Here is a 23,660-nt window from a genome sequence, read left to right as displayed (position 1 = left end):
TACAAGCGACGCGTTTGAACCAGTCAAATGCCTCGAGGAGCTCCAGTAGGGCGGCAGTTGATGGTCATTACGTAAAAGCTTCTTTCCGAGGACTCCACCGTTTACAAGTATCATGTCGGCTGAGGAAGTTGTGGCTGAGGTTGAAGTGCCCAAGGAGCTGGGAGAGATGGACGCCCTCAAGGAGGTTCTCAAGAAGGCTCTCATCCACGATGGCCTGAAGCGTGGCCTTCACGAGGCCGCCAAGGCTCTGGACTCGCGTCGTGCCCGTCTCTGCTGCCTGGCCCAGGACTGCGACGAGCCCAGCTACAGCAAACTGGTGCGCGCTCTGTGCGAGGAGCACGGCGTGAACCTCATTCTTGTCCCGTCGGGCAAGCAGCTCGGCGAGTGGTGCGGTCTGTGCAAGATCGACGCTCTGGGTGAGGCCCGTAAGGTCGTGTCCACGTCGTGCGCCGTTATCACGGACTTCGGTGAGGAGACCCACGCTCTGAACGTGCTGCTGGACTACCTCAAGCGCCAGGGCGAGAACTAAGCAGCTTTCAGTCAGTGACCTAGGAGATCAAGTACAGGTTGGAGTAATTTACGCCCGCGATCATAACACGAACTCCAAAGGACGCTGATGGTAGCGCTGTCCGATGGGCACCGAGGCTTTCAGTCGGAAGCTTTTACACCATCACACTACTGTGTCAAGTCTTCATTGATATGCTCGTCTGCGTGGTGTGTATGACAACAGGTTTACAGATGAACAAGCTTCAAAAGTTTTCAATGTCACTTCGTTGAATTTGCTTTCATCAGCTAAACGCATTTGTCCAATCAATCTGTTGGGTTCTGTCGCGCACGCATTCCACGCTCGCGTCCTCCTTCATCCGGAGTGCACGAGACCTTACTTAGCGTATTTCCTGCACAGCAGGATCGGCTTTGCTATGGCTATGAGTGCACCGAGACGACTTTGAATGTCTCGGCGACAACCATCTCTTCACTGAAGAAGCTCAGGGCGTAGCTGCCAGCTTGACGGTCATCCTCAGCAATAGCCTCTGTGAGGAGGTTCGGCATATCAGGAGATCTCTCTGCCAGCAACGTCGTTGAAGTCGGACGAGCTAGCTGCGACCCGCCATCTGACTTTTGTCCAGCGTTGTGTATAGAGTACAGTAACCGATCATCGCTCGTGTGGTGACTTGTCGAGGAAGCGGCGTTGCTTGGCCCGATTCAGCGGAGGCATCTGCGTCTCTGCATTGCGTCCGTGTACATCGCGCATTGTGGAAGCTCGCATGTACTTGAACTTTCCCTGAGCTACAGGCTCCTCCATCATTTCATCTGGCTGCATTTGCCGCATACTCATCAAGAACGGGTGCTGCATCGCTTCAGTCGGCGTGATACGCGTGTCGGGGCTTCAAAAGACACAGGTGAGTCATGTTAATTTTAACGATTATCACATTTCAATTCTCCACCACGTACTTGTAGTCGAGCATGCGCATGACGAGGTCGTGGAACGCGCCATACTGCTCTGGGCTGTGGTTTAACGTGCCATATTTGTTGGCACTTGCAAGGATCTCTGCTAACGTCTTGGTAGTCTCCGGAATCTGCAATACGCAACGGTTACTATTACCACCATACCGGTATTACCAGTACAACACACGAGTCCACTCACCACATCAACTCCCTTGGGTAGAACAACCTTGTGCACCTTGAGCCGATAGTCAATCCACTTATTATTGCCTTCAGTCATCACAATCTCATCGAAGTATTCTCGTCGATAACTGGGATTGGCACGTGCGATCAGATCCCGTGGCGGCATTCCCAAAACGTTGATGATTCGATGCAGTTGGTCCGCCGAGTCATAGCCACAAAATAGCGGTTTACCCGTGTGCATCTCCACCAAAATGCAGCCAAGACTCCACATATCAATCGCTGCTGTATATCGCATGCCCAGTAGCACTTCCGGGGCGCGATAGAAGCGACTCTGCGTGTAGCGGTGAATCTGCACATAACCCCCAGAAAAAGATTAATAATTACTCTAAAATTATCCCAAAACATCTAAAAGTTGCGCACCTGATTGCGAGAAAGACACGAGCTGCCAAAGTCGATGAGCTTCAAGGAGCTATGGCCGTGTGAAACCAGTAGAATATTCTCGGGCTTCAAGTCGCAATGAATCACATTGACATTCGGATGCCGCATGTACTCAAGTGCCTTGAGAATTTGCCGCGTAAATTTCCTCAGCAGCTTCAAACTGATTCCGAAAAAATTTGTCCCTCTAAGGACGTCAAAGAGGTTTGGTCCAAGACGATCAAACACCAAACACTGATGTCCTTGGTGCATGAACGTATCCGTCAGTCTCACTGCGGGAAGAAACGAAGAAGCCATCAACACAACGGTTAGCAACTCGCGACTTTTGGGTTGTTTCGGACCGAGAATAGAAAGTTCGCTGGCTCTAAGAGAGCACAAGAAGGATGAAGAAAAAGAAGCACCTACCGATGTGGTTGGTGGCGTCGTGTTGCTGCGGCAAATGTAGCAGCTGCAGGATGCTGATCTCGGTCTGGGCTTGCTCTGTGTACTGCTGCTTCTTCTGTACAACCTTTATGGCCACAAGCTGCTTGGTCAACAAGTCCTGAGCCTCCACTACCTGACCGAACGAACCCTACACATACATCAACAGGTTAGTTTCCTGTGTGTCTGTTGCTCCCTGTATAGCGTGTCTTTTGGAGACTTACCGCGCCAAGTTTCCGACCACGCACAACGTAGCGGCCGTTGTTGAACGTCTCCTCGCCAGCCTCGGAGAAGATGTAGTTGGCCGGCACCTTTTTCTTCTTCTTGGCCAGCACACCTGTGGGTTTGGGGTTGTGTTTCCGGTAGTAGTTCTGCAAGAGAGAGCGGTCAGTTAGGTCGCTGTTCGTTTGGCTCTGACGCAGGACGCTGCGCTTTAATTGCATGCCACGCACCACGTTGATGACGTTCAGTGTGCGCATGAGGCCCCGTGTGAGCTGGTGGCGGGGTGTGTCCTTGAGCGGCCGCCTGGTGGCGACTGCGCCATCCGTGATCTCCATCGCCTGCGGCTACTCTGACTGCTGTTCTGTGTCGGTTTGAGCGCCAAAAGAAAAAAAGGGAGGGACACAATTCGCGGTTTTCTCACGAGGTTTTTTGAAAGACGAGGTTTTTCGGTGATAAACCTGCTTTATAGTGTTATATGCTGTATGGTAGGCTCTCCGTTTTGCACTCGTTTTCCGGCGCCCAAGACAGTTGGGAAGTGGGCGGACTCGGTGGTGCGACATTTTCGGAGTCGGCATCGTCGCGTGCATGGTAAACGAGCATTGTTATGGTCTATAGTTCGGCGGTGGCAACCTCTAATGCAAGCTCGGTCGATTTGGCGCCTTTTCCATGACGACAAGGTTTTCCCGCGCTGAGAAGCATACAAAATGTCATACTAAATCTCAGATCTTGGCGCCTCTCTATGCCAGGATCGTGTTACAAGTTGAAGCGAGCCGACTTAGGAGGAGCAAGAGAAGGGTAACTCTCTGCCCCGGTGATCGACCTGTAATACTGTACCAGTTTTGTATTTTAGTAGACCGGAGCTTAGCGCTCGATGGCAGTTCACGTCGATAGCAATTCGTAGCCCAAATGCGTCAACGCAGCGATAAATAGCGATGGCGCTATTGCAACGCCATCGATGACGTGGTAACGTTATCTTCAATCGTGTGCAATCAGCACCAGACGAGATTGTGATCTCGCGGATCGCTTGCCTTTCAATATATCAACACAAATACAGTACCGGTATCTGCTTCACCTTCTAGGCAATATTGCGGACACGATTTCCGAAGAGACTTGTCTGCATTACATGTCGTCGGATTTGTAGAAGAAAGAACAAATTGCAGAGACTGTTGCAAGCGCTAGTGCCTCCGTCAAACTAACCAGAGTAGACGCCATCTATCTGAAAAGCTCAATAGAAACCGTAGCATTGAGTTCGCGCTGCACATTGTGCCACGTCATTGCTGTCAGTGTCCCCATCTCCAGCAGATCTGAATGCGAATGGTATCATTGTCGGTTGCAGCTCAGCATTCCCGCCCTTTCATTCCCCGATCTTCCTAATCCTGCACACTGGTCGGCGCCAATGACGCTGCCAACGCCAAACGAAGTCGAGAACATGACCGACTTAGCCAGTGCCTCCTTTGGGTCTCGCATACTATTCGCAACCGACGAATGGTTCGCGCCCGCGAGTCAGCTGCTGGTTCCCGATCCTCCGGTCTTCATCGCCGACAAATTCACCGACTTTGGTAAATGGATGGACGGATGGGAGACACGACGCAAGCGTATTCCTGGCCACGACTGGTGCGTGTTGGCGCTGGGCCTGCGCGGCGCCGTGGACATCGTGGACGTGGATACCGCCTTCTTCACGGGCAACAACGCGCCGCGTGTGTCCATCCAGGCGGCCGACTTCTCTCAGAGCAGCGACGCACTAAAGATCCTCACAGCCAAAGCCGTAGACGATCGCGCTATGGGCGTGTGCGCCACACACGAAGAATACAAGCTGGTGGAGCAGCTTCAGTCCGACAAGTGGACGGAGATTGTGCCGCCCACGAAGCTCGGACCTGGATATGCGGATACCCGCCACAACTTACTCCGAGTGCCGCCGTCCAAGAGAGGTCCGTGGACGCACCTCCGAGTCAATATGTTCCCAGACGGAGGCATCGCACGCCTGCGTGTGTATGGAGAGGTTGAGATGGACTGGACGCGCGTGTCGAGCTCCAAGATGATGGATCTTGTGAGCGTTGCGCATGGAGGGAAGGTTGTTGGCTTTAATGACGCTCATTATGGCCATCCGCGCAATTTGATGGCCCCAGGACGCAGCAAGACGATGGCAGACGGCTGGGAGACAGCCCGCAAGCCCACGCGTCCTTCCGTTTTGAAGGCAGACCCGGCAACTGGACTGCTGGAAGTACCCGGCAAGGACTGGGTGGTGCTCAAACTCGGGCATCTAGGAGTGATCCAACAAGTTGAAGTGGACACGAACCATTTCAAAGGCAACTTCCCCGAGAGTTGTGTGATTTACGGTACTCGATTCCATGGTAGTGAGGATAAACTACTGAAAGATGGGGATGTCAAGTGGGAGATCGTGTTACCCCGTGTGAAACTACAAGCTCACAAGCAACAGCACTTTTCAGTTGCAGAGAACAACGTCAAGCTCATTCCTACTGGCGTCAACTACGTCAAACTCGAGATGTTCCCGGATGGAGGTATCAGTCGTCTCCGATTGCTCGGACACAAGAAGGACGCTGCTGCGCGACTGTAATGGGGTCAATACGATTCTTCTGTCCTCATTGTTTGCGTTGAGGTATCGTCTTCGCAGCGATACGCAGCTTTTCGCGGTGGTCGGAAGTAAATATCTTTTCTGTAGCACAGAAAGGAACCGCTTATCAATTACACAAGGCATGTTCAGAATGTAACTTCTTACCTTAAGAGGTGCGATATTGGCAGGTTTTGAATACGAGCAAGATGTGTATTTGCCGACGCATGGAGTTTTGCAGCGTCATTAGCGCGGTTCGTGATAGTAGCTCGTAATTTGGAATTTGTACTGACTTTTGCTTGAGCAGCAAATAATTTGTGCACAGCTTCGCTGGACGTGAAGAATTCCACATAGGTCGTCGATGACCGTTTGCTATTGCAACTTTCAGTTGTTCCTTCACTCTCAGGGGAATTGCACGAAACAATGCAAGCCATTCTTGTTTGTGTACCGCGACTTTGTCATTGAAACCTTAAGCTATCGTGTGAAAACCATTTCACGGAGGTGGATGACTCGATCAATACTCACGTTTTTGTGATCCTCGGTTGCTGTCAACTCTTGGTTGGCTGAGTAGAAAATCGCTTAGTTGACACTTAAGTCGTGCAACACGTCCACTTTGGGCGGTCTTCTTGTGGCTTCAGTTGCCATAACGTTGGACCTGTAAGTCGTTTGACTGAACCGTGTAGAATAGATCACCATTCAGTCGCTTCCATGATACGCTAGTGTCGTGGACCCCATAATGTTGGGATTGACAGGCATCAATGCATCTCTCACTTCGGTTGATGTGTAAGGGTTTCATTCCCAAGAAAGTCGAAGGGATTTTGCACACCAACAGCAACAGCATTTACACGGCCCTCATTGTCGATCAATGCCGCGTCAAGACTTTTCGGCGATGGCTTCCCTGAAACTTTGGACGACAGTAACACAGCCCAACTCGGAAGGATTTCGCTGAGATTGCGCCTCTAGTCGGTGGTATTAGGGAGTCCAATGTAGATCTGGTAGGTATTTCCACATGTACAGGATGAAAATATTCACAAAACATGCTCTAAGAGCAGCTCTTAGCTCCGCGCGCCCCATAAATGTTACTCCCCCTCGCGACATTGCTAAGCTGTGGTTATAACCACACGAGATCAAGACAATGCGGTTATTATCTTCTTGGCAAAAAAATCTACTGGAGTAGGCTGGTTGACCACGTTTGAAGTAATCGACGGCCCAAGACCAAGCTGCCCTCAGTTGCCATAGCTCCACGTAAAAACACAATCGTCTTCTGGTAGAAACGCAACATGCTCCACGCCTGTAGCAACATAAACCAAACGAGTATTTTCATGTATAAATGGAAATTTAACTGGGGTGCCCTGATGCACAATTCCATCAGCTGAAGGAAGCAGTCCCCAATGCCACAGTATACATAATCCTTTACCTAGCAGGTAGGTCGATAATGCACCACAGCGCAAGATTACAGGGTGATCCTCATCCGACTCATGCAAAATTGCATCAAGCTCCGGTATCAGTGTCATTTCCGACGCTGCTTGACACTCTCCAAGACCCAGTTGACCATATTTTCCTCCCCCCACGCAAATAATCTGCGGCTTAATCCGTTCACTGTACTTACTTCACCCAGTGCCTCACAGTGCGTAACTCCGCATGCGACCTGTAGCAATCGAGCTTCGTCGACACGAGCATCGGTAGCTCAACCGGGCAGCACCTCGAGTCACAAGCGTGGCTGTTATACGCTTGCTTTTCACGAGTCGTTATCTGTTTTAACTTCAAGCCTACCGCATGAGCTTGACTACGTCGTCGGCTGTCCGAAGTTTCGGGTAAGAAATGGGTCGGGGCATCTCTCCACAGTACAATAACTGGCCACAAGTGGTCAAATACACCACAAAATCCCTTTCACTTTTCATTTCTGCAATCGTGACCATTTTTGACGGCCACCACTTCAAAACTCTTTGATGTCATATATTCTCTTCGATAGCAACTGATCTTTCCCAGTCTTATTTGCAGCACTCCCATGTCGGGAGTCGAGTCCGACGTGCGCGAGCGTCTGCTGCCTGCTCGACAGCGTCACGCGTCACAGGATTATGATAACGGAGACGCCTTCACACACGAGGAGCTTCTGCACTCGATCGGCTCTTTCTCCGCTGTGGTGTGGCCAGTTGCCGTCACAATGCTGCTTGCCAGGTCCGAGCTCATTTGGCTGTTTGCATTCAACACATCACCCCCATTGACGTAAAACTTACTGATACTCTTACAGTTTTGTGTCGCTTAACGTGGAGGACCCGGCGTCGGCCAAGGCACTCGCAGAGTACGGAGCCTCCAAATGATGCGGAATAAATTGTGATTCTGATCCTTGTGGACATGGTGTAGAGCGTACTTAATCTATGGACCCGAGCAGGATAAAGGTGCATCTACTGGAACGAAAATGACGGATGCTCTTGTAAATGCATTGGCCATCGTGTCGTTTTTCCTTGTGGCGACATTTGTAATTGTCTGCTGTTACAAATTCAACTTCGACAGAGTAAGATACCTTTCTTGCAAAGGGTGATAGCGTGAACAATACTCTGATGTTGCTGCGTTACTGTTGCAGATCCTTATTGGATACATGATGTTTTCGTCGGCGATGCTGCTGGGAATGCTGGGAGGCAACATGCTGGTCATCGTCATCGCCAAGATCGAGATCCCCGTTGATGTCCTGACGCTGCTCTTTGTGATGTTCAATTTCTCGGTTGTTGGCGTGCTGTCAATTTTCTACCAAAAGGGAACGCCCATGTGGTTGACGCAGACATACTTGGTCGCCACATCCGTCATCATGGCGTGGCAACTGGGGCAATTTCCAGAGTGGAGTACTTGGGCATTGGTGATCGTTCTTGCGTTCTATGACTTGTGTGCGGTGCTGACACCGTGTGGGCCGCTGAAGTGGCTGGTAAATCTCGTGCAGCAAGAGGGACGCCCACTACCTGGTATGTTTGTGAAAGTGGGGTTTTCTCATGCTTTTTTTATCTGACTGTGTCGGTGTGTTTAGGATTGCTTTACGAAGCAGAAATTCGTCGCAATCACTCGGGCCACACCGCTCAACCTGTGCACGAATACGTGTATTACCAGTGCGAGTCGGAAATTCCTCTTCGTCTTGGGTCGCCACGCGACGTACCAGAAGCCCCAATGACGTCCACAAATGCCGCGTTGACCCCTCGTCAGTCTCAATTACGTGCTCGACTGGTCGATTTCTACTCGAAACACAACCCATCGGCAATCGCACGTGTAGACAAGATATTGGAGCGATATCACGGACGAGAAACCGAGCTGTGGCACGATTTATACCAGAAGTATGTCACTGAGCAAGGAGGTATGGCTGTGCATTGACTTTTCCTCCGAGTTTTGCTTCATGCTAATTGATATCGGGATTTGCAGAGGTAGATGAAACGATCAAGCTTGGACTGGGAGATTTTGTCTTCTACAGCGTCTTAGTGTCTCGAGCAGCCAAGTACGACTTCTCGGCGATGATCGGGTGCTTGGTGTCTGTTCTGATGGTACGTACTTCGTCGATTGCAGTCATTGGTCGTCGTGAGCTTACGCGTTCTGCATGGGTTTTTTTGTAGGGTCTCGGAGGCACGCTTTTTCTTCTCGGAATCTACCAGAAAGCACTTCCAGCGCTCCCGATATCAATTCTACTAGCTGTGATGATGTTTTTCTGGCTTCGGGTGGTGTTTGTGGATTTTGCAAGCAGTGCACTGAATATTGGCGTGCCCCTATAACGCATCAGTTGGTGCGAGCTCGAAATTCTGCATTTACCGCATTCTGGGGTCTATAGATAATTGCCATTCTCGATGCAGTCTTGTAGAAACGAAGTCAAGAATGTAAACCCTGAAGAATAAAGAGCTTCAAGCTCGATCTTCCACGGTAGCGCATCACCGAGCCACATTTGGACTTCATCCTTGAAAAAAGCGTTTGCCTGGTCGCCGCAAAAATGTAAGGTGAAAGTTCATCGAATTTTTTTAGTAATTGTCTAGCACCTGAATGAAGCTTGCTCGCATCAAGGAGTCTGCCACTGCTAGGTCTTTTCGAGTGAGAGCTTTAAAGGATGATGTCGGCAAGCCCAAATGCGAGACTTGAGATGGTCGAACGCCCACCCACTTAATGTCGACGGCTGACCACATGGTATAAAATTCAACCAAACTACATGTAGAAAGACTGAAATGAATATGAATTTCAGCTTACCGTATCGAAGCGAATCCAGTGGCATTCGCGCTGATCCCAGTTTGTATGTGAGCTGCCGAAAGAAGTGTTAAAAACTCTCGAGTGTTGTAGGTCATATTGTGGTGGAATTTGGTCTCACCATAATGGAGAGGCCAAATGGGTTGCAGTCACAAAGCCCAAGAACTGGAATTCCTAAAGCATTGCTTAATAGGTTCACGAACGCTCTGATCGTAGTATGTCGAAGTCAGGTGCATTCCTATAGTTTAATGATGACCATATCTGGCCGTTAAAGCGTACCTCGTAGCCAGGTCAGGGAATCCCCGACCAGTGATCAAAATGCTTGGAACCGTCTCGAAGAACTTGTCCTCTCTGGAACAATATCATATCGATCATTTCATGCTTTTCGACAAATCCAAAGACTGGCGTTCCATGTGCTACCTCAGGCGGTTAAAAATCCCTACACAACGAACAAATGAATCTCCGAGCTGATAACATTTATAATCTCACGTAGACTGACCGTCCTTCTCTATTACGAGGATGCACGTTGCATTGCTTCTCCTAAACAATAATGGCACGAGGTAATCTTCTTCCATTAATTCGCTTGCGTTTGCAACATAAATGACGTACATGTCATGCGGTTTTATTTGCAGAAGCTCATGAGTAATAGAGACTTCTTCCCCGCTTCCAAATTGTCTCCAATTTCCGTTTCGCTTCTCACAGCAATAGTCATAATCGTGTAGCATACCTACGCGGTCATTACGTGTATACGCACCAAAATACTGATATCCCCCGTGAAGCAGCCTTTGGTTGCAGCGACAATGTTCATCGATCCTCTTGGAATGCCCAGGATACTTCCAGCGTCTTTCAGTCGAAGCGAAAAATCATTATAAAAGTGGGGACCATGTACGGCCATGTCCAGCGTCTGCATAGCTACCTAGAATTGCTTCGTCCGCTTCGTTTTGCCCCTTGAAAAATGGGTGCAGGTAATAAACATCTCTCTAAACATTCCGGTATAATATAAGCGCAGAACAACAACAGCAAGCGTCGCAAAATTCTGTGCACACCTGAGTTGCTGTCTTGTTTTCTGCAAGTAGAGCATGCGCTGTCTGCAAGATCAGCCAAATCCCTGTGTATCTCCTGCCTCCTTGTCGGTTCTGGCATATGTCCAATTAGTGCAGAGTCTAGAGCGAAGGTCAGATGGACTCAAATCCTACCAGCTTGACCAAGCGCGTCTCGTTTCCGTGGGTCTGCCGTTGATTCTCGTGATCGTAAATCATCGCTGACGAATGGCGCTTCAGCTTCATACCGAGTCAGTACAATATCATGTCTACTTCACGTAAGCTAACAACTTACAGCCTCTAGCTCCAGAACTTTTCCTGTCTGCACCACAGAAACATTAGTCACGGTAACTTCAATCTTTTATGTCCCCACCGATAAAGTCTCTAAAAACTCTGCAGCTAACGCCTCAATTCGCAGCAAAACCTGTCGATCAGTGCCAATCAGCGCATAGTTACGAATCCACTGAAAAGGAGCATGCTTACATCCTCTCGAGTGATGATGCTCGGCGTAGTCTTCGCCATTGCTTCTTGTCCTGTTGCCATGACGGCAGATTCTTGAATGACAATCACTCCTGCAAACTTCAACATAAACTTGATTCCGCATTCCCCACATTAAGAAAATCGAAAAATGGGGACAAAATTTCCGTTGTAACATTTAGCGTTAGGTCAATCGGATACCAGAGAATGAGTCGCCGTTCGGCCGCGGGGTGTTGCTTGAGGCGCGCAGGTAGCAAGTGCGACCGCGCCAGAACGTAAATGACTGACACTCGGCGTGCTCACAACACAGTAGCTCGCAATCGTCCACACTCGTCACTTGTTGATTCGTGAGGTCGTAGGCATCACCACCGCTGTCCATCCAGCTCGTGGCGAAGTGCTGAAAGAAGCACCTTTTCCCCTGACGTTTGGACACGCTTTCGTCGAGCTTCATGCTGCGTCGGATCACTTCGTTGCCCTCTTGGTGCAAATCCTGGACAGAGATGGGCGTCATGTAGGACGCGTAAAGCGTCATGGAGCCTGTATGTGCGCAGAATGGCCCACTCAACGAGGTGCAGTCATCGTTTTCGACAGCACCATCAGCTGTACTCGGCGTTTGTTGTTTCAATCCTACCGGCGACTTCGCAGCTGAAATGCCACCAATTTTGCGCTACGGTGCCTGGCCCCCATAACATCATTGAGAGCGCAGTAAACACGAGCAGCAACACCTCCACACCGATACTCAATCTCCGCATGTGATCACAATTTGACTTAGACTAACAGTCGCATGGAATGATATCATTGGACAAATATACCGAAGTAGACATGGATACACTTTGGATCTTCGAAAGGTCATCAAAAGCGACTTCAAGCAATACATGCGACCAGCCGGCTCGCCATAACCGAGCAGCAGCAGCATGTCCATCGTGTACACATTGGTGGCCCGGCAGCAGAGCGTTCTGTGTGAGCACACGGATCAAAGCGGCAACTTCCCCACAGTTACGCGTGCCGTGCTTAAGAACCTGGCCCAGCACGAGCCCAGTGCGTCCGCCCCAGCATCCAAGAGCGTGTTCCCGTACAATGACTTTAACTTCTTCTTCCTGTACGATGACGGCATCACGTACATGTGCATGGCAGAGGAGCGAGTCCACGCGAATGTAGCGTTCATGATGCTGGCGGAGATGCAGACCATATTCCTAGCGAAATACAAACAACAGGCGCAGACAGCACTGGCATATGCCATGACCTCGTTCAATCCGACACTCGACTCGCTCATGAAGAAGTACGATAACTACAAAATAGAAACGCCCATGTCACAAGTGAGACAGAAGATGGAGCGTGTCAAAACGCTCATGATAGAGAACGTCAACCAGGTACAGACGCTTGAAAAGTGTACGGAGGTAGATCACGTTAAGTTAACGCCTTTTTACCTTGTCAGTTGATGGAGCGTGGAGAAAAGATCGAGCTGCTGGTCACGAGGACGAACAAGCTGCAACAAGATGCGCTGAAGTATGAAAAATCTGCAAAGAAGCTCAAGAATGCGTTTTGGTGGATGAATGTCAAGTACTGGATCTACGTCACGTTGGCTTTAGCTGTGCTTGCACTTATCGTGACATTCATGATTTGTGGAACTGATATGTCCAGCTGCGCTGCGCGGATTGGACACCAAGCTGAAGATGGAATAGACAAGGTTGCAGCCAAAGCTTCCGGGGCAGCAGCAAGTGCAGCGGACAAAGCATCAACGGGCATCGCTGGCGGCAGTTAGATGAAACTAATGGAACCCTGTTTTTGATCCTTTTTCCATTAGTTGGTAAAAGCACGAATGCTGTAGACTTGTCTGCTGATCAAAAGCTACGACACCGTGCACATTTATCACCGCTCATTTGGATTACATGTCGCCCGATGAGGCCGTGTCTGCAGCCGCCTTCTTCAACAGCTCATCCGTCTCGCTCTCGGTGAGTTGGCGGTGCACAATCTTGCCGTCCGCGTTCCGCGTGACCGTCGTGAACTCAAGCTTCTCTGCACTGGGGGAGGTGGAGTCCATGGTCTTGTTCATAACCTTGACCGAGAAAGCCAGAGCCTCTTCCACCGTCATGCCCTCCTCGTAGTCGCTCTTGAGCATGCTCTTAGCTGCACGGTTGTTGGCACCGATGGCGGTGGCCTTCCAGCCGCCGTAGTTTCCGCTCGGGTCACTGTGGTATAGCTGGAAGCCGTGGTGACGGTCCCAGCCAGCGTACAGGAAGGACACGCCGAAGGGACGCTGACCACCGAACTGTGTGTACGCCTGCTTGTAGTTACAAAGCGTCTGCACGAGCTGCTCGCACGGCTCCTTCTCTTGGTACGCAAGTTCATAGCGCTGCGCCGACAAACGCGCGTAGTTGACCAAGATATTAGCATCAGCCGTCAGACCGGCCACGGCGCAAATGAGGTGGTCGTCCAGCTTGATGGTCTTCTCGCTTGTCTTGCTGGGGGTTAATAGCTTTGACACCGTCTTCTTCTCAGCTGAAAAAAAAGATCGCGCCAACTCCGTCAGTGTTAAATGCGAGCGATAAGCAAGCGATTAAAATGCCGACCTGCAATCACGATGCCGTCCTTGGCAAGGATTCCGACGGCCGATCCGGCGTTGTTGATGGCCTCCATGGCGTATTCCACCTGGAAGAGTCGGCCTGATCCGCAGTCAAATCACCACCATTCACGAGCAAAATGTTAGCAACCAAAGCAGTGTCGCACCATATAACAGAGCTGGAGACATCTATCAAGTCGATGCAAGCTCACCTTCCGGGGAGAAGGTGGTCGTGCGGCCGTCGTAGCGTCTCGACATTGTGCTTCTTAGTGATCTTTGCCGTATCTGAAAGAGGGGGAGGAAGCTAGTTGAAACTGTTGAACACTATTGGTACAAATTTTGTCGATCTTTTATTTGTTTTGACCAATAATATAAATTTATTTTGTAGCCATCTGCTGGCGAATCTCAGTTGAAGAGATGTCATTGCGGAACGCGGACTCGGGCAGAGGCACGAAGATATGGCGGAATACTGGCGGCACGTGCTTGTCCAATACCTCATCCGCACTGATGAAGCGGTTCTCCACTTTGTTGTCGACGCGACCGGCTACCACGAAGGAGCAGTCATTGCGGGCAATGTGGTCCAGTGCCAGCACCATTTTGTGCTCGTCCATGTCGTAGTATTTCTTGTCCACAATGCGAATTGCCGTGTCAGCGCCAATAACGAAAGCACATCCAGGTAGCAGCTCAGCTTTCTGACCGAAAAGCGTGGCATTCGTGACCAATACGGGCCACGCACCGAGTCCTGAGGCATTGCCAGCGGCGAACTGCGCGACTCGTGTCGAGATGGTTGACGACTCGATCGCGCCTTTGTCGGCGTTAGCTACTGCGAGCTCAAATGCCACAGGCAGCTCCACCCCAGTTCGGTCCTTCATCAGTTGTTGAGCAACAAGTGCCAAATCCACATGACCCTTGTGAAGCGGATTAAAAGATCCAGGCAGGATAAGTCCGCGGAAGCCAAAACCTCGAGTAGCAACCATCGAAACAGTGCCGTCGGTAGTATCTTCCAGCTGCTCAGGCAGGAACGCAACGCTCACGAGTTGATTCGATTGGCCACTGCAGATGTCATGCAGCGGGTCGTTTGTATTGCTGTGTTCTTCATCTGATGTCAACTTGATGATAGCATCATTTCCAATCTGCGTTGACATAAGCTCATCGTGGAACGCGGCACAAGCCTCCGAGTCCACATCTGTAGCCTTGGCCAGGAGATACACCAGCCAGCGACTAACGATGTGGTCTTCTTCCGTTCTCGAGCGCCCCAGCGATTTGTCCAGCTGAAGGTGGTACGTTTCGCATTTTGGCTGCTGCAACGCGTTAGTCTTACACACCGAGCGAGTTTGACACACTGACAAGAAGCACTCGTGAGGGCCTTTCTTTGGGTAATTTGTCGCCAGCCCAGCCGAGCATGCGATGCCCAAAGACGCTCGGAATCGTTTCAGGGCATTGGGCAGTGCTGCTGCGGCTTGTGCGTCGTCCTCCTCAGCTTCGCTCCTAGTAATATCGCTCGCTCGTTTCCATGCAGCCAATGCCATGCGCTCTGATGTATCTGCTGAACAGAACTTAAGCTTGGAGGACGTTGAGGGCACCGAGCTCAGGAACGACTGCAGACTAGCGCGTGAGTAGGGAACGGCGAAGTGCAACATGGTGGAGGAGCTACCAGGTCGGAAGAGACTTTCGGCAATGGAGACACCACCGCCTGTCACTGCCGCCACCACCTTCACATGCGGTTCACGAGCGTACACTGCCGACAATAGCCGCTCCATGCTTGACACAGTGTCGGTATAATGATCTCTTTGAATACTACTAGTATTAATACTACTTAATACATAACGTTCAAGAAATAATGAAAAAATGAGCAATTCAGTATTTTAAAATGTGTTATGAGAAAATAATTAATAATTTTAGGTTTTCTGAGTGCGCTTTTTTTCGCAATATTGTGTCCTCTTAGTTTTTTGCCTTTTCTTTTGCATATATTTAGTAAGCAATAGTACATGTAGTATAGTACTAGTACTCTAGTTCAACAATCGCTGATAATACTAAAAACAAGCAGCTAGTAGTAGTTGACGTTAAACAAAATGTAGTAGAGTTGAGAAATGTTGATGAAAGTAATCATGTTTTACATTTATTACAGTAAAGTATTCATCTTACTACTACTACATAGTACATTACTACTACATGTAGTACTTGGGAACAGTAGTTCATGTACCGATACACTCCTTCTAGAACGAAGTAAGACAATGTATGACACGCAAACGAATTCAGGCATGAAAAGCGACCAAAGCTACTGATACTACCTGTTGTATCCGCAAAACACCGTGTTCTTTCCACGCTAATTCTTGTCTTCTCTCTTTTTCTTTTGCTGATAAATTTCCCGGACAGAAGGATCAATGAACGGTAGACAGCAAAGCATGCCCTGCAACGTTCTCTGGCTGAATGCATATCTACATGCCCTCCTCTTCGTCTTCCTCTAGAAAGCCGCGCGAAGGCATGTAGCCGCGGGGACTCTTAGCAGCAGCACGTTCTGCCGGATGCAGCATTCGTGATCTCTCATCTTCCAAATCATATTCATCGTCCATAGTCTGATCCTCAAGCGGCATGTACTCGGCCAAAATGCTGCGCACCTGGTCACGCATGTGGCGCTGAGTACGGCGCCAGTACACAAAGCCACCCGCAGCCACGATGCCCACGAATGCAAGTAGCACAACCACAAGCGACGTGAAGGAGTAGCCGCCGTTGCCCGTAATTGCTGCAGCATTCGCGAGACTTCCCACCTTAACACAGTCCAACAGACCCACTGACGACTGGCTAGCACATGAGCAGACTTCAGGCGGGTCGTGAACACCGTATCCGGCGCATACCATTCCCAAAATACTAGTGGGATCCACGCGACCACGAGCGTGAACTCCATCCACGTACAGCGCTGGTAGCCGCAGAAGCTGAAGAGCCGTCTGTTCCTTGAGTTCCTCCTCAAGCAATGGGTTCACTTCGTCCACATTAACACCATAGGGCTGCATGCACTCCTCGACGGCCTTGATGTCGATACCCAGCTTCTTCATAACCTTATCAGCACATGATCGCTCACGGAACATGTTCTCATCCTTTCCGCAAGCTTCACCGGATGCCTTTACATACTTCCACCACTTCAACCCAACACCCGGGTCCGTCTTGCTCTCCAATTTCCAGATACACTTGCGACGCAAGTTCTCCAGCACCACGTCAGCTCCTGATGCGCCAGTTGAACGGTCATGGAAAGGTGAAGGGTCCAGTAGACAGTAGCGACCGTTGTTCAGACACATGTTGCCACAAGCTGATGTGCTGGGGTCGCTATCGTCGTGGCAGCCTACTTTAGTGCCGTTGTAGGACACGAAGTGCGGCGTGAAGAAGGCACGGTCACCCAACGCAATAACCATCGCCTCCAGATTGGCTACCGTTGACAACGACTGGTCATCCCAAGCGCTTTGCCACAGCGTCCACTCCACACGGCCATCAGGAGAAGGAATACCCCAGTCAAACTTGACCATAACGTTGCTGACTCCCTTGCTCTGTGCGATCTCGCGCTTGATAGCATCACCGTCGCTCTTCCGGATCAACATACTGGGGATCGAGATATCTCCACCCGACTCGTCATCCGCCATGAAGGGAAGCACTGTTTCGCAGAAATCATCGCCGGTCTCACGCAAACATTCCACGTCGGTACACAGACACTTGTTGTCTGCGATGAGCACGGCACGTGCGCCGGCGTGTTGAGCACGACGCACTTTCTCTACAAAATGGCAGTCTCCACGGTCCAGCATGAGAGCAAAAGGCGGCTCCCAGGCGTCGTTCTTGATCTCCTCGCAGCCGGACTCTTTAGTGTACACCAGTTGCGTTTGAAGCGAGCCCATTGAATACGCAGGGTAGCCGAACAACGCGTCCTTGTGCGCATATCCGTCCTTCTTCATTAGTTTCTCGGGAAGCACAACCTGTAGTTTTGTGTGATCACTCTAGAACGGAAGAAACAAACCCATTGCGAACGTTAGATGCAGCAGATATTAACACATGACAAGGCGCTGGCACCTCTGTCGACGGCCATTCATCTACGTCCATGGCGCGCGCGTGTACGGCGGCGGGTGTAGCCAACGCCACGATGAGAAGCAAGATCCTCGACACGTGCATGATCCTTCGGATTCTGTTCCGCCTCAAGTGAAATGTCGAGTGATGTTGGCCGCACCGGGGAAAAGCTTCTTCAGCCTGATCGATGTCGCCCCTCCTACTGAAGTCACTGTTTGTATCGAAATAGGAGGATTGAGCTTAATCTAAGACACCTAGCCCTAACTATCTCGAAAATCCTTTCTGATCCGACCAATTACAGTACAGCTCGTTAAAAACACCTCGACCATCACTCCTGTTCTCGTTGAAGCTGCATGCTTTGCTGCAGTTCCCGACTTCGGCACAGGTGCGCAAGCCGCTAGCGCACAAGCTCACGGTGATGCTCACGTGCAGGACCGAACAGGACAAGTAACGTGTAGTTATCACATGATAACTATGGGTTTGGAGTATCCATATTACAGATAAGGAGGTATTTTCTATCGACGCGTACAACTTGCTTCGATGTACGCAAATGGAGTGCGGTGACCACGAGGCCAAGAGCTCCACAAATTACTGCTGCAGTGCGAGAAGATATAACTTGCTCTGGTGCTTCATCTGATTCAGTAGCGTCACGTGGCCCGCGTTCGTCCCTTGGTCTCCAGACTTGATCTGCACAAGCTGCTTCTCCATTTCCTCCAACTGAGTTTTAGTACCTTCCGCCATGAGATCACCAAGTGCCAACTGGAAGAATCGTACTTCGACGGTTAGCTGCAGAGCCCAAACACCACGAGCGTAATTATCAGTATGCCAGATCTGTGGAATTCTACACTCAATACTTACATGACAGAGCTTCCACTCATCCAGGGGCAAACTGCTATTACCCTCCAGGTTTCCTATCGAGGTCTGGAGAAAATCGGCTAATGCCGCGGTTAGTGGGTCCGTCACACTGCGTATGTAGTCCCAGCATTGGGGGTATTCGCCAACGCTCATTTCGACTTCACTGCGCAGCGTAATCAGCTGTAGAAGCACGTTGAACACGTATTGACGGGGATCAGAAGGCATTGGCATGGGATTAGCCGCAGGTGCCGGGGATTTGACGCTATTACTGGGGCGGTTAGTGCGAGAGCTGTGTCTGCTACTGCTGCCATTATGAGGCTGGAAAGGTTCTTCCGCTGCTCCTGCACGGAGTACATTTTGAAGCGGCTTTGCATGTGTGGATGAGTACATGTCCATGCACTTGATCTCCACATTTTGTACCACATTGGCGAGCGCTCGAGTACCAGAAGTGGCTGCTCGACCGTGCTCTAGCATGCTATTGAAGGCATCTTCGTCAATGTTGCCATATTTTATCTGTGCCATCCATCCGTCGACAATACGAAGACACTTTTCGCGCAACTCGACGCAGTTCGCGACAATGGCAAGCAAGATACATACTCGTGCTCCATTTCGGTTGTCACTAGCCCCGCTACTGTAGGATCCCACCTGAATCGGTGGAGTGATCTCCGCAACAAATGTATCCACCACTTTGTCTAGAAATTCCGTCAACATATCGCGCAGATTCTTCTCCAGAGCTTGAACAAGGTTTGTTCGGAAGTGAAAATCTTCGTCAGTGTCAGCCGTTACTGGAATAGATTCTCCACTTTTACGAGTACTGACGCTGTCTGTGATATCCAACACGTCTAGCAGTGCTCCACCGACATTCGTCCAGATACCTTTCCAGCGTTGCAGAACGTCGGTGGCACAAGTTGTAAAAACCAACGGTCGATGCAGCACTATCTTGGACTCGGAGGATACCCGGGATGCATTCCTGATGACATCAAACGCCTGTCGAGCTTCAACAATCACACGCTGCACTTTTGTCCGCGGACCTGTCGCCGTTACCACAGGAGTGAAAACGGAAGCGTTTGGAGTTCCAAGGGCGATTTCACTCGAAAATGATGGCAGTACCGTCACGACTGGTTCAAAATACTCAGCAAGAAGGCTTGATCGTGCTGATTGACATTCTTGGTCCAGGTATCCCAACGTAATGGTGGCACGGAATTTATTACAGAAAATTTCGTTGAGTTGCTCAATGTTTGCGTTGAGCATTGCAGCGTTCGGGCATTTCTTGAGGCATCGAAATTGACGGAAAGCTTCGGTCAGTAGTTTGAGACGCAATGCCGAGGGAGGTGACGCATGACGTTCCAGTAAACCAGAGCACTTGGACAGTATATTCCATGCTTGCTGCTGCACTCGTTCGGCCTCGACAGAAGTGATAGCATTACTGGTCGCAGCCGCACTACCCGCTGGAGTTTTAAACAGCTCGCAAATGAAGCTCCATAGCCCGTTGCGAAAGCGAGATGCGATGGCAACGCATTCTTTCATGATCTCTTCACCGGAATTCTGGCTGGTTTCTTCGTCGAACAGCTTTAGCTTGCGTTCCAGATATTCGAACTGTTTGGTGAGGCATGTGAGGATGGGTTTCTCAACTAGCCCCAGTGCAGCTAACACGTCGATCGCGCGCTTCTAAAAAGGCATAGCAAGTATAAAAGCGCATTGCTTAGAGACTGTCACGATGGAATTAATAACGTACCACCACAACCAACGCACTTGATCGGAGACTGATGCTGACATATCCTCTAGTTTTTGGAGCAGTTCTGCGTTGGCTGTAGCTGCAATTTCATGACCGGCTGTAACTACGCGCTTCAGTGGCGCAGCGAGGTTTGCGATCTTGTCGCTTTGGTGTTTCAGCCTCGCATAGTCCACTGCCAATGTGTCGTAGTCCTGGACACGCAGACTGGCCTTCATCTTGCTCGTCAGCTCGAGAATGGGCCGTAGGCGCGCCAGCACCGCTAATGTGTGGCGAATACGCCGCTGTTCCCTCGAGCGCTGCAGCATCACTGCTAGCGAGGCGTCTGTCATGCGACTCAGATTCTGCATGTCCCCCACCAGCGCCTCGGTGTCTTGTTGGTGTGCACTGACGTCTGCAGCCAACGTGCGCACGGCTTCATGGCAGCTCAGGTACTGATCGAAGTGCGCGCTGACTAAGGCTTTGAGCTGCTCCGTTTTGTCGGAAGTGGTCTTGCGCAGCACCTCCAATTCCGTTTGTAGCTGGATAAAGTTCGTGTTCTGTTGCAAAGGAGCAAGGTTAGTTTAACAAAAGAGAATCGCGTGTTCTGTACTTTAGACATCCCACCGCGTGCGTGGTGGCGAGATAGCGCGCTGCATTAAAGAGTGGTGAGGAGAGATCGATCTCAGGCTGGCTGGGTTTTGCCACCGCGGAGGCCGCCGCCCGCATCTTGGCTGAAGAGTCCGCGCTAGGCGCCATGACTTGGCTTGCGACGCTTCGATCTTGGTATCAGGTTATTGCTGTAATTTTTTCTAACTCGTAAGCATCTTATCATCGACATCTTGTTGATGAACTGTGGCGCCGCGTATCTTTCGACAACCGCTGCAACTACATGTAATATTACTTGGAGAAGAAATTTCGGAGTCGGTACCGCAACATTACTACAACATGACGATTTCTCTTTTAGAACAACACATGGCGCTGGGTAAGTTATTGCAAGTTATATTACGCTAAAAATCTCAAAAGCGGAAATGTAAATTTTCCAGTGTCTATTAAGTACGATATTCAATAAGTACGAGTTGTACAGACCTTTCATTTCCAAGAAGGGGGGAAAAGCAAGATGCCGAAGCAGCAAGCGCGCCGAGAAGCGCAGAGCACAGGTAAGACACGGGGGACATAGTGACAGGCAGCCTGCAGCACGTTGTCCTAATCTACAACGTTGTGCTCTATCATGTATAGGGCGCTGTCTACGAGCAAGACCGCATGTCGACTACCTACTTGCTAGACGCGGATTTATACACGATTCCAGTAGCGACGAAGACTACGTCGATGACCCTCTGGTTACGGTTGAGGATATCGCAAATGAGGATGCAGACATGGAGGGCCTGGAGAACGAAGCCTGCGATGATGCGCGCAAGGTCGATACATTACCGGGTGGGAAGGATACGGGCGCTATGGCGGGCGAGAACGACAGCGCTTCCGGGGAGAAGAGCGTTGCGGCGGGCGAGAAGGACGTGGCTACGGGCGAGAAGGATGTGGCTGCCGGTGAGAACGACGACGCCAGTGTTGCGGCGGGCGAGAAGGATGTGGCTGTCGGTGAGAACGACGACGCCACCAGTGTTGCGGCGAGCGAGAAGGATGACGCTGTGCGCGAGAAGGCCGTGGCTGCAGACGCCAAAGCCACCGCCGCGGAGCCGGGTGATAACAACGCGTTAGCCGATACAGGTATATGCTCCGGTCGATTTCTTTTGTTGCTGATACATTACTTGTGTTGCTTACTATGTTGCTTTGAATGTTGCTTTCAATTGTTACAAAACTAAAGACTATGCACGCGCATTTGTTGATGCTGCCCGGACCAATGCCATCGAAGAAAGTCGCAAACGGAAGCAGCTGTCCGTGCCGTACAGCCGCAAATCCTGCCATGGTGCCTTTGAGATGAATGAAAGCGAAGATCCCTCACCAAAGCGACCAAAACCTGGCACAGAGAGCCTGGATCAACTGGGGCTCATTTCACGGCGTCGGCGAAGAGCAAAATTGTGCGACGCCGGACAAAAACGTACGACAGTCGTGAAAAGATGATGAAGGCACATCAGGCAGTCGAAAACATTAAGCCACCAATTCCAGTGAGGACGCTTGACGGTTGGGAGACTTTTCAAGAGGCCCTTCGCTGTTACGAGGCTGAAAATTATCTGCACTATCGCGTTCGAAGCTCTGAAGCCCGTGCCAAGTGCAAAAGGTCCGTATTTTGTTGGCACATGAACAGCATGCGCTGTTGCTAACATTGTTGATTTTTGTGATGTTGTTTGCTATGTTATTTGTGTGTGTTGCTTGTTGTGTTGCTTAATCAAGTCGCCCTAGGGCAACGATCATTCCCGAGCGGTTTCCCCACAGTTTTAAACGAATGTGGTGCACTCATGGCGCAACACAGTCGGCTCGTGGTGATGGACGGCGTGATTGTGACTTGCGATACACGGGATGCATGGCAAGTTTCTTGGCGAGAACTGTCAACGTTGTCGAAAAAGGAGCTGCTAAATGAAAGGTGACTGTGGATCCGGACTCGGAGGTATGGCTATTATGATGCATTTTCTTTAACGTTTCTTAACAACTATTATTTGCTTAGATCTCCACCCACAATCACAAGACAAGCAAGAATATCTACGATTCCTATCGCGGGGCCAAGTCGTTGTCGGTCCCACCCCAGGTGTGCAGGGAGCTTGGGCTTCTGACAGAAATAAAAACGAGCACTTCTGATATTAATCGATATCTTTCGAATCAGCTTGGTGGGTGTCGCTGGTGAATTTGGCTGTAGTATTATCTATTTTTTTATTCAGTTTTGCTAACTTAATTTATAATCACTCTCCTTTTTTTCGTTGATGATATCCAGATATGGTTTTAACACCACAACAAACGAGAAATCTGCTCCGTCAAGTATTGGGCACGACAACCCTCGAGCGCACTAAAACTATTCTCGATTATTTTGCTGACGGGAATGCCGGCAATGACGTCCTATTAGTTCAGGACCAAATGGATATCACTTTGTGGTGTAGTAGAGCACACAAATATCGTCAGATGTGGATTCCTTACACAAACCACAACGAATCGCCGAGTTAGGTCGGCGGTTGTATGGCCTGCGCAGAGGGTGGTCCCCTCGCGGTCCGGCCCTTCCTGGACAGACGAGTGGCTCGCTTCCACTCGGTTCCGACTAACCAAGTCAGATCACTTCCGAGGCTCCGCCGAGCTTGGTTCGGCTGAGCTCGTTCACAACCCTGTGCCCTTCACCAAAGGATGGACGACGGCGCGCGAGCGCTTTTACAGGTCACCGAGCGCAGAGGCTGCTCAGCTAGAAGTGTTACGGCACCCGGGCTATCCGACGTACCGGCCCGCTGAGTATGCGGGACTTTCTTTCGCGCGTAGTGAGACTTTGTCCTACCCGGACCGACCTAATCTCTTGGCGCTACCAGTCAATACCCTACAAGCTATGCCTCTCGA

At 50.4% G+C, this 23,660-nt stretch overlaps 11 protein-coding genes across 11 annotated transcripts; 4 read left to right on the top strand and 7 right to left on the bottom strand.

Moving 5' to 3' along the window:
- Positions 1 to 53: 53 nt before the first annotated feature.
- On the top strand, positions 54 to 1,011 carry PITG_00179 (40S ribosomal protein S12, putative; the record flags this gene model as incomplete). The annotated part of the gene is made up of 1 exon (XM_002908758.1): positions 54 to 1,011. The coding sequence occupies one exon, from the start codon at positions 113 to 115 to the stop codon at positions 527 to 529; it is 417 nt and encodes a 138-aa protein (XP_002908804.1).
- Positions 1,012 to 1,153: 142 nt separating this feature from the next.
- PITG_00178 (dual specificity tyrosine-phosphorylation-regulated kinase, putative) lies at positions 1,154 to 3,038 on the bottom strand (the record flags this gene model as incomplete). The annotated part of the gene is made up of 7 exons (XM_002908757.1): positions 1,154 to 1,385; positions 1,453 to 1,559; positions 1,646 to 1,975; positions 2,047 to 2,333; positions 2,467 to 2,632; positions 2,706 to 2,852; positions 2,934 to 3,038. 7 exons carry the CDS (start codon positions 3,036 to 3,038, stop codon positions 1,154 to 1,156), a joined length of 1,374 nt encoding a protein of 457 aa, XP_002908803.1.
- Positions 3,039 to 4,084: 1,046 nt separating this feature from the next.
- PITG_00177 (allantoicase) lies at positions 4,085 to 5,278 on the top strand (the record flags this gene model as incomplete). Its single annotated transcript, XM_002908756.1, has 1 exon — positions 4,085 to 5,278. The coding sequence occupies one exon, from the start codon at positions 4,100 to 4,102 to the stop codon at positions 5,276 to 5,278; it is 1,179 nt and encodes a 392-aa protein (XP_002908802.1).
- A 2,002-nt stretch (positions 5,279 to 7,280) lies between these two features.
- Positions 7,281 to 9,021, top strand: PITG_00176 (presenilin-like protein; the record flags this gene model as incomplete). The annotated part of the gene is made up of 7 exons (XM_002908755.1): positions 7,281 to 7,450; positions 7,524 to 7,574; positions 7,637 to 7,757; positions 7,857 to 8,229; positions 8,292 to 8,612; positions 8,678 to 8,796; positions 8,866 to 9,021. 7 exons carry the CDS (start codon positions 7,281 to 7,283, stop codon positions 9,019 to 9,021), a joined length of 1,311 nt encoding a protein of 436 aa, XP_002908801.1.
- A 50-nt stretch (positions 9,022 to 9,071) lies between these two features.
- PITG_00175 (uncharacterized protein) lies at positions 9,072 to 11,064 on the bottom strand (the record flags this gene model as incomplete). The annotated part of the gene is made up of 13 exons (XM_002908754.1): positions 9,072 to 9,218; positions 9,280 to 9,413; positions 9,485 to 9,536; positions 9,603 to 9,687; positions 9,761 to 9,832; positions 10,091 to 10,173; positions 10,224 to 10,324; positions 10,398 to 10,461; positions 10,528 to 10,617; positions 10,678 to 10,761; positions 10,817 to 10,843; positions 10,895 to 10,945; positions 11,005 to 11,064. 13 exons carry the CDS (start codon positions 11,062 to 11,064, stop codon positions 9,072 to 9,074), a joined length of 1,050 nt encoding a protein of 349 aa, XP_002908800.1.
- Positions 11,065 to 11,182: 118 nt separating this feature from the next.
- PITG_00174 (uncharacterized protein) lies at positions 11,183 to 11,530 on the bottom strand (the record flags this gene model as incomplete). The annotated part of the gene is made up of 2 exons (XM_002908753.1): positions 11,183 to 11,416; positions 11,465 to 11,530. 2 exons carry the CDS (start codon positions 11,528 to 11,530, stop codon positions 11,183 to 11,185), a joined length of 300 nt encoding a protein of 99 aa, XP_002908799.1.
- A 382-nt stretch (positions 11,531 to 11,912) lies between these two features.
- PITG_00173 (vesicle-associated membrane protein, putative) lies at positions 11,913 to 12,760 on the top strand (the record flags this gene model as incomplete). The annotated part of the gene is made up of 2 exons (XM_002908752.1): positions 11,913 to 12,368; positions 12,434 to 12,760. 2 exons carry the CDS (start codon positions 11,913 to 11,915, stop codon positions 12,758 to 12,760), a joined length of 783 nt encoding a protein of 260 aa, XP_002908798.1.
- Positions 12,761 to 12,883: 123 nt separating this feature from the next.
- On the bottom strand, positions 12,884 to 13,816 carry PITG_00172 (proteasome subunit alpha, putative; the record flags this gene model as incomplete). The annotated part of the gene is made up of 3 exons (XM_002908751.1): positions 12,884 to 13,497; positions 13,569 to 13,661; positions 13,771 to 13,816. The coding sequence occupies 3 exons, from the start codon at positions 13,814 to 13,816 to the stop codon at positions 12,884 to 12,886; spliced, it is 753 nt and encodes a 250-aa protein (XP_002908797.1).
- A 119-nt stretch (positions 13,817 to 13,935) lies between these two features.
- On the bottom strand, positions 13,936 to 15,318 carry PITG_00171 (uncharacterized protein; the record flags this gene model as incomplete). The annotated part of the gene is made up of 2 exons (XM_002908750.1): positions 13,936 to 14,829; positions 14,884 to 15,318. The coding sequence occupies 2 exons, from the start codon at positions 15,316 to 15,318 to the stop codon at positions 13,936 to 13,938; spliced, it is 1,329 nt and encodes a 442-aa protein (XP_002908796.1).
- Positions 15,319 to 15,772: 454 nt separating this feature from the next.
- On the bottom strand, positions 15,773 to 17,735 carry PITG_00170 (vacuolar-sorting receptor, putative; the record flags this gene model as incomplete). Its single annotated transcript, XM_002908749.1, has 2 exons — positions 15,773 to 17,538; positions 17,612 to 17,735. 2 exons carry the CDS (start codon positions 17,708 to 17,710, stop codon positions 15,997 to 15,999), a joined length of 1,641 nt encoding a protein of 546 aa, XP_002908795.1.
- Positions 17,736 to 18,193: 458 nt separating this feature from the next.
- On the bottom strand, positions 18,194 to 20,930 carry PITG_00169 (uncharacterized protein; the record flags this gene model as incomplete). The annotated part of the gene is made up of 4 exons (XM_002908748.1): positions 18,194 to 18,391; positions 18,464 to 20,128; positions 20,213 to 20,731; positions 20,799 to 20,930. The coding sequence occupies 4 exons, from the start codon at positions 20,928 to 20,930 to the stop codon at positions 18,194 to 18,196; spliced, it is 2,514 nt and encodes an 837-aa protein (XP_002908794.1).
- Positions 20,931 to 23,660: the final 2,730 nt, after the last annotated feature.

Source organism: Phytophthora infestans, genomic scaffold (assembly GCF_000142945.1).
Source record: "Phytophthora infestans T30-4 supercont1.1 genomic scaffold, whole genome shotgun sequence".
NCBI lineage: Eukaryota > Oomycota > Peronosporomycetes > Peronosporales > Peronosporaceae > Phytophthora > Phytophthora infestans.
Note: the sequence above shows the minus strand (reverse complement) of the source record. Positions and strands in the feature narration are given on the sequence as shown.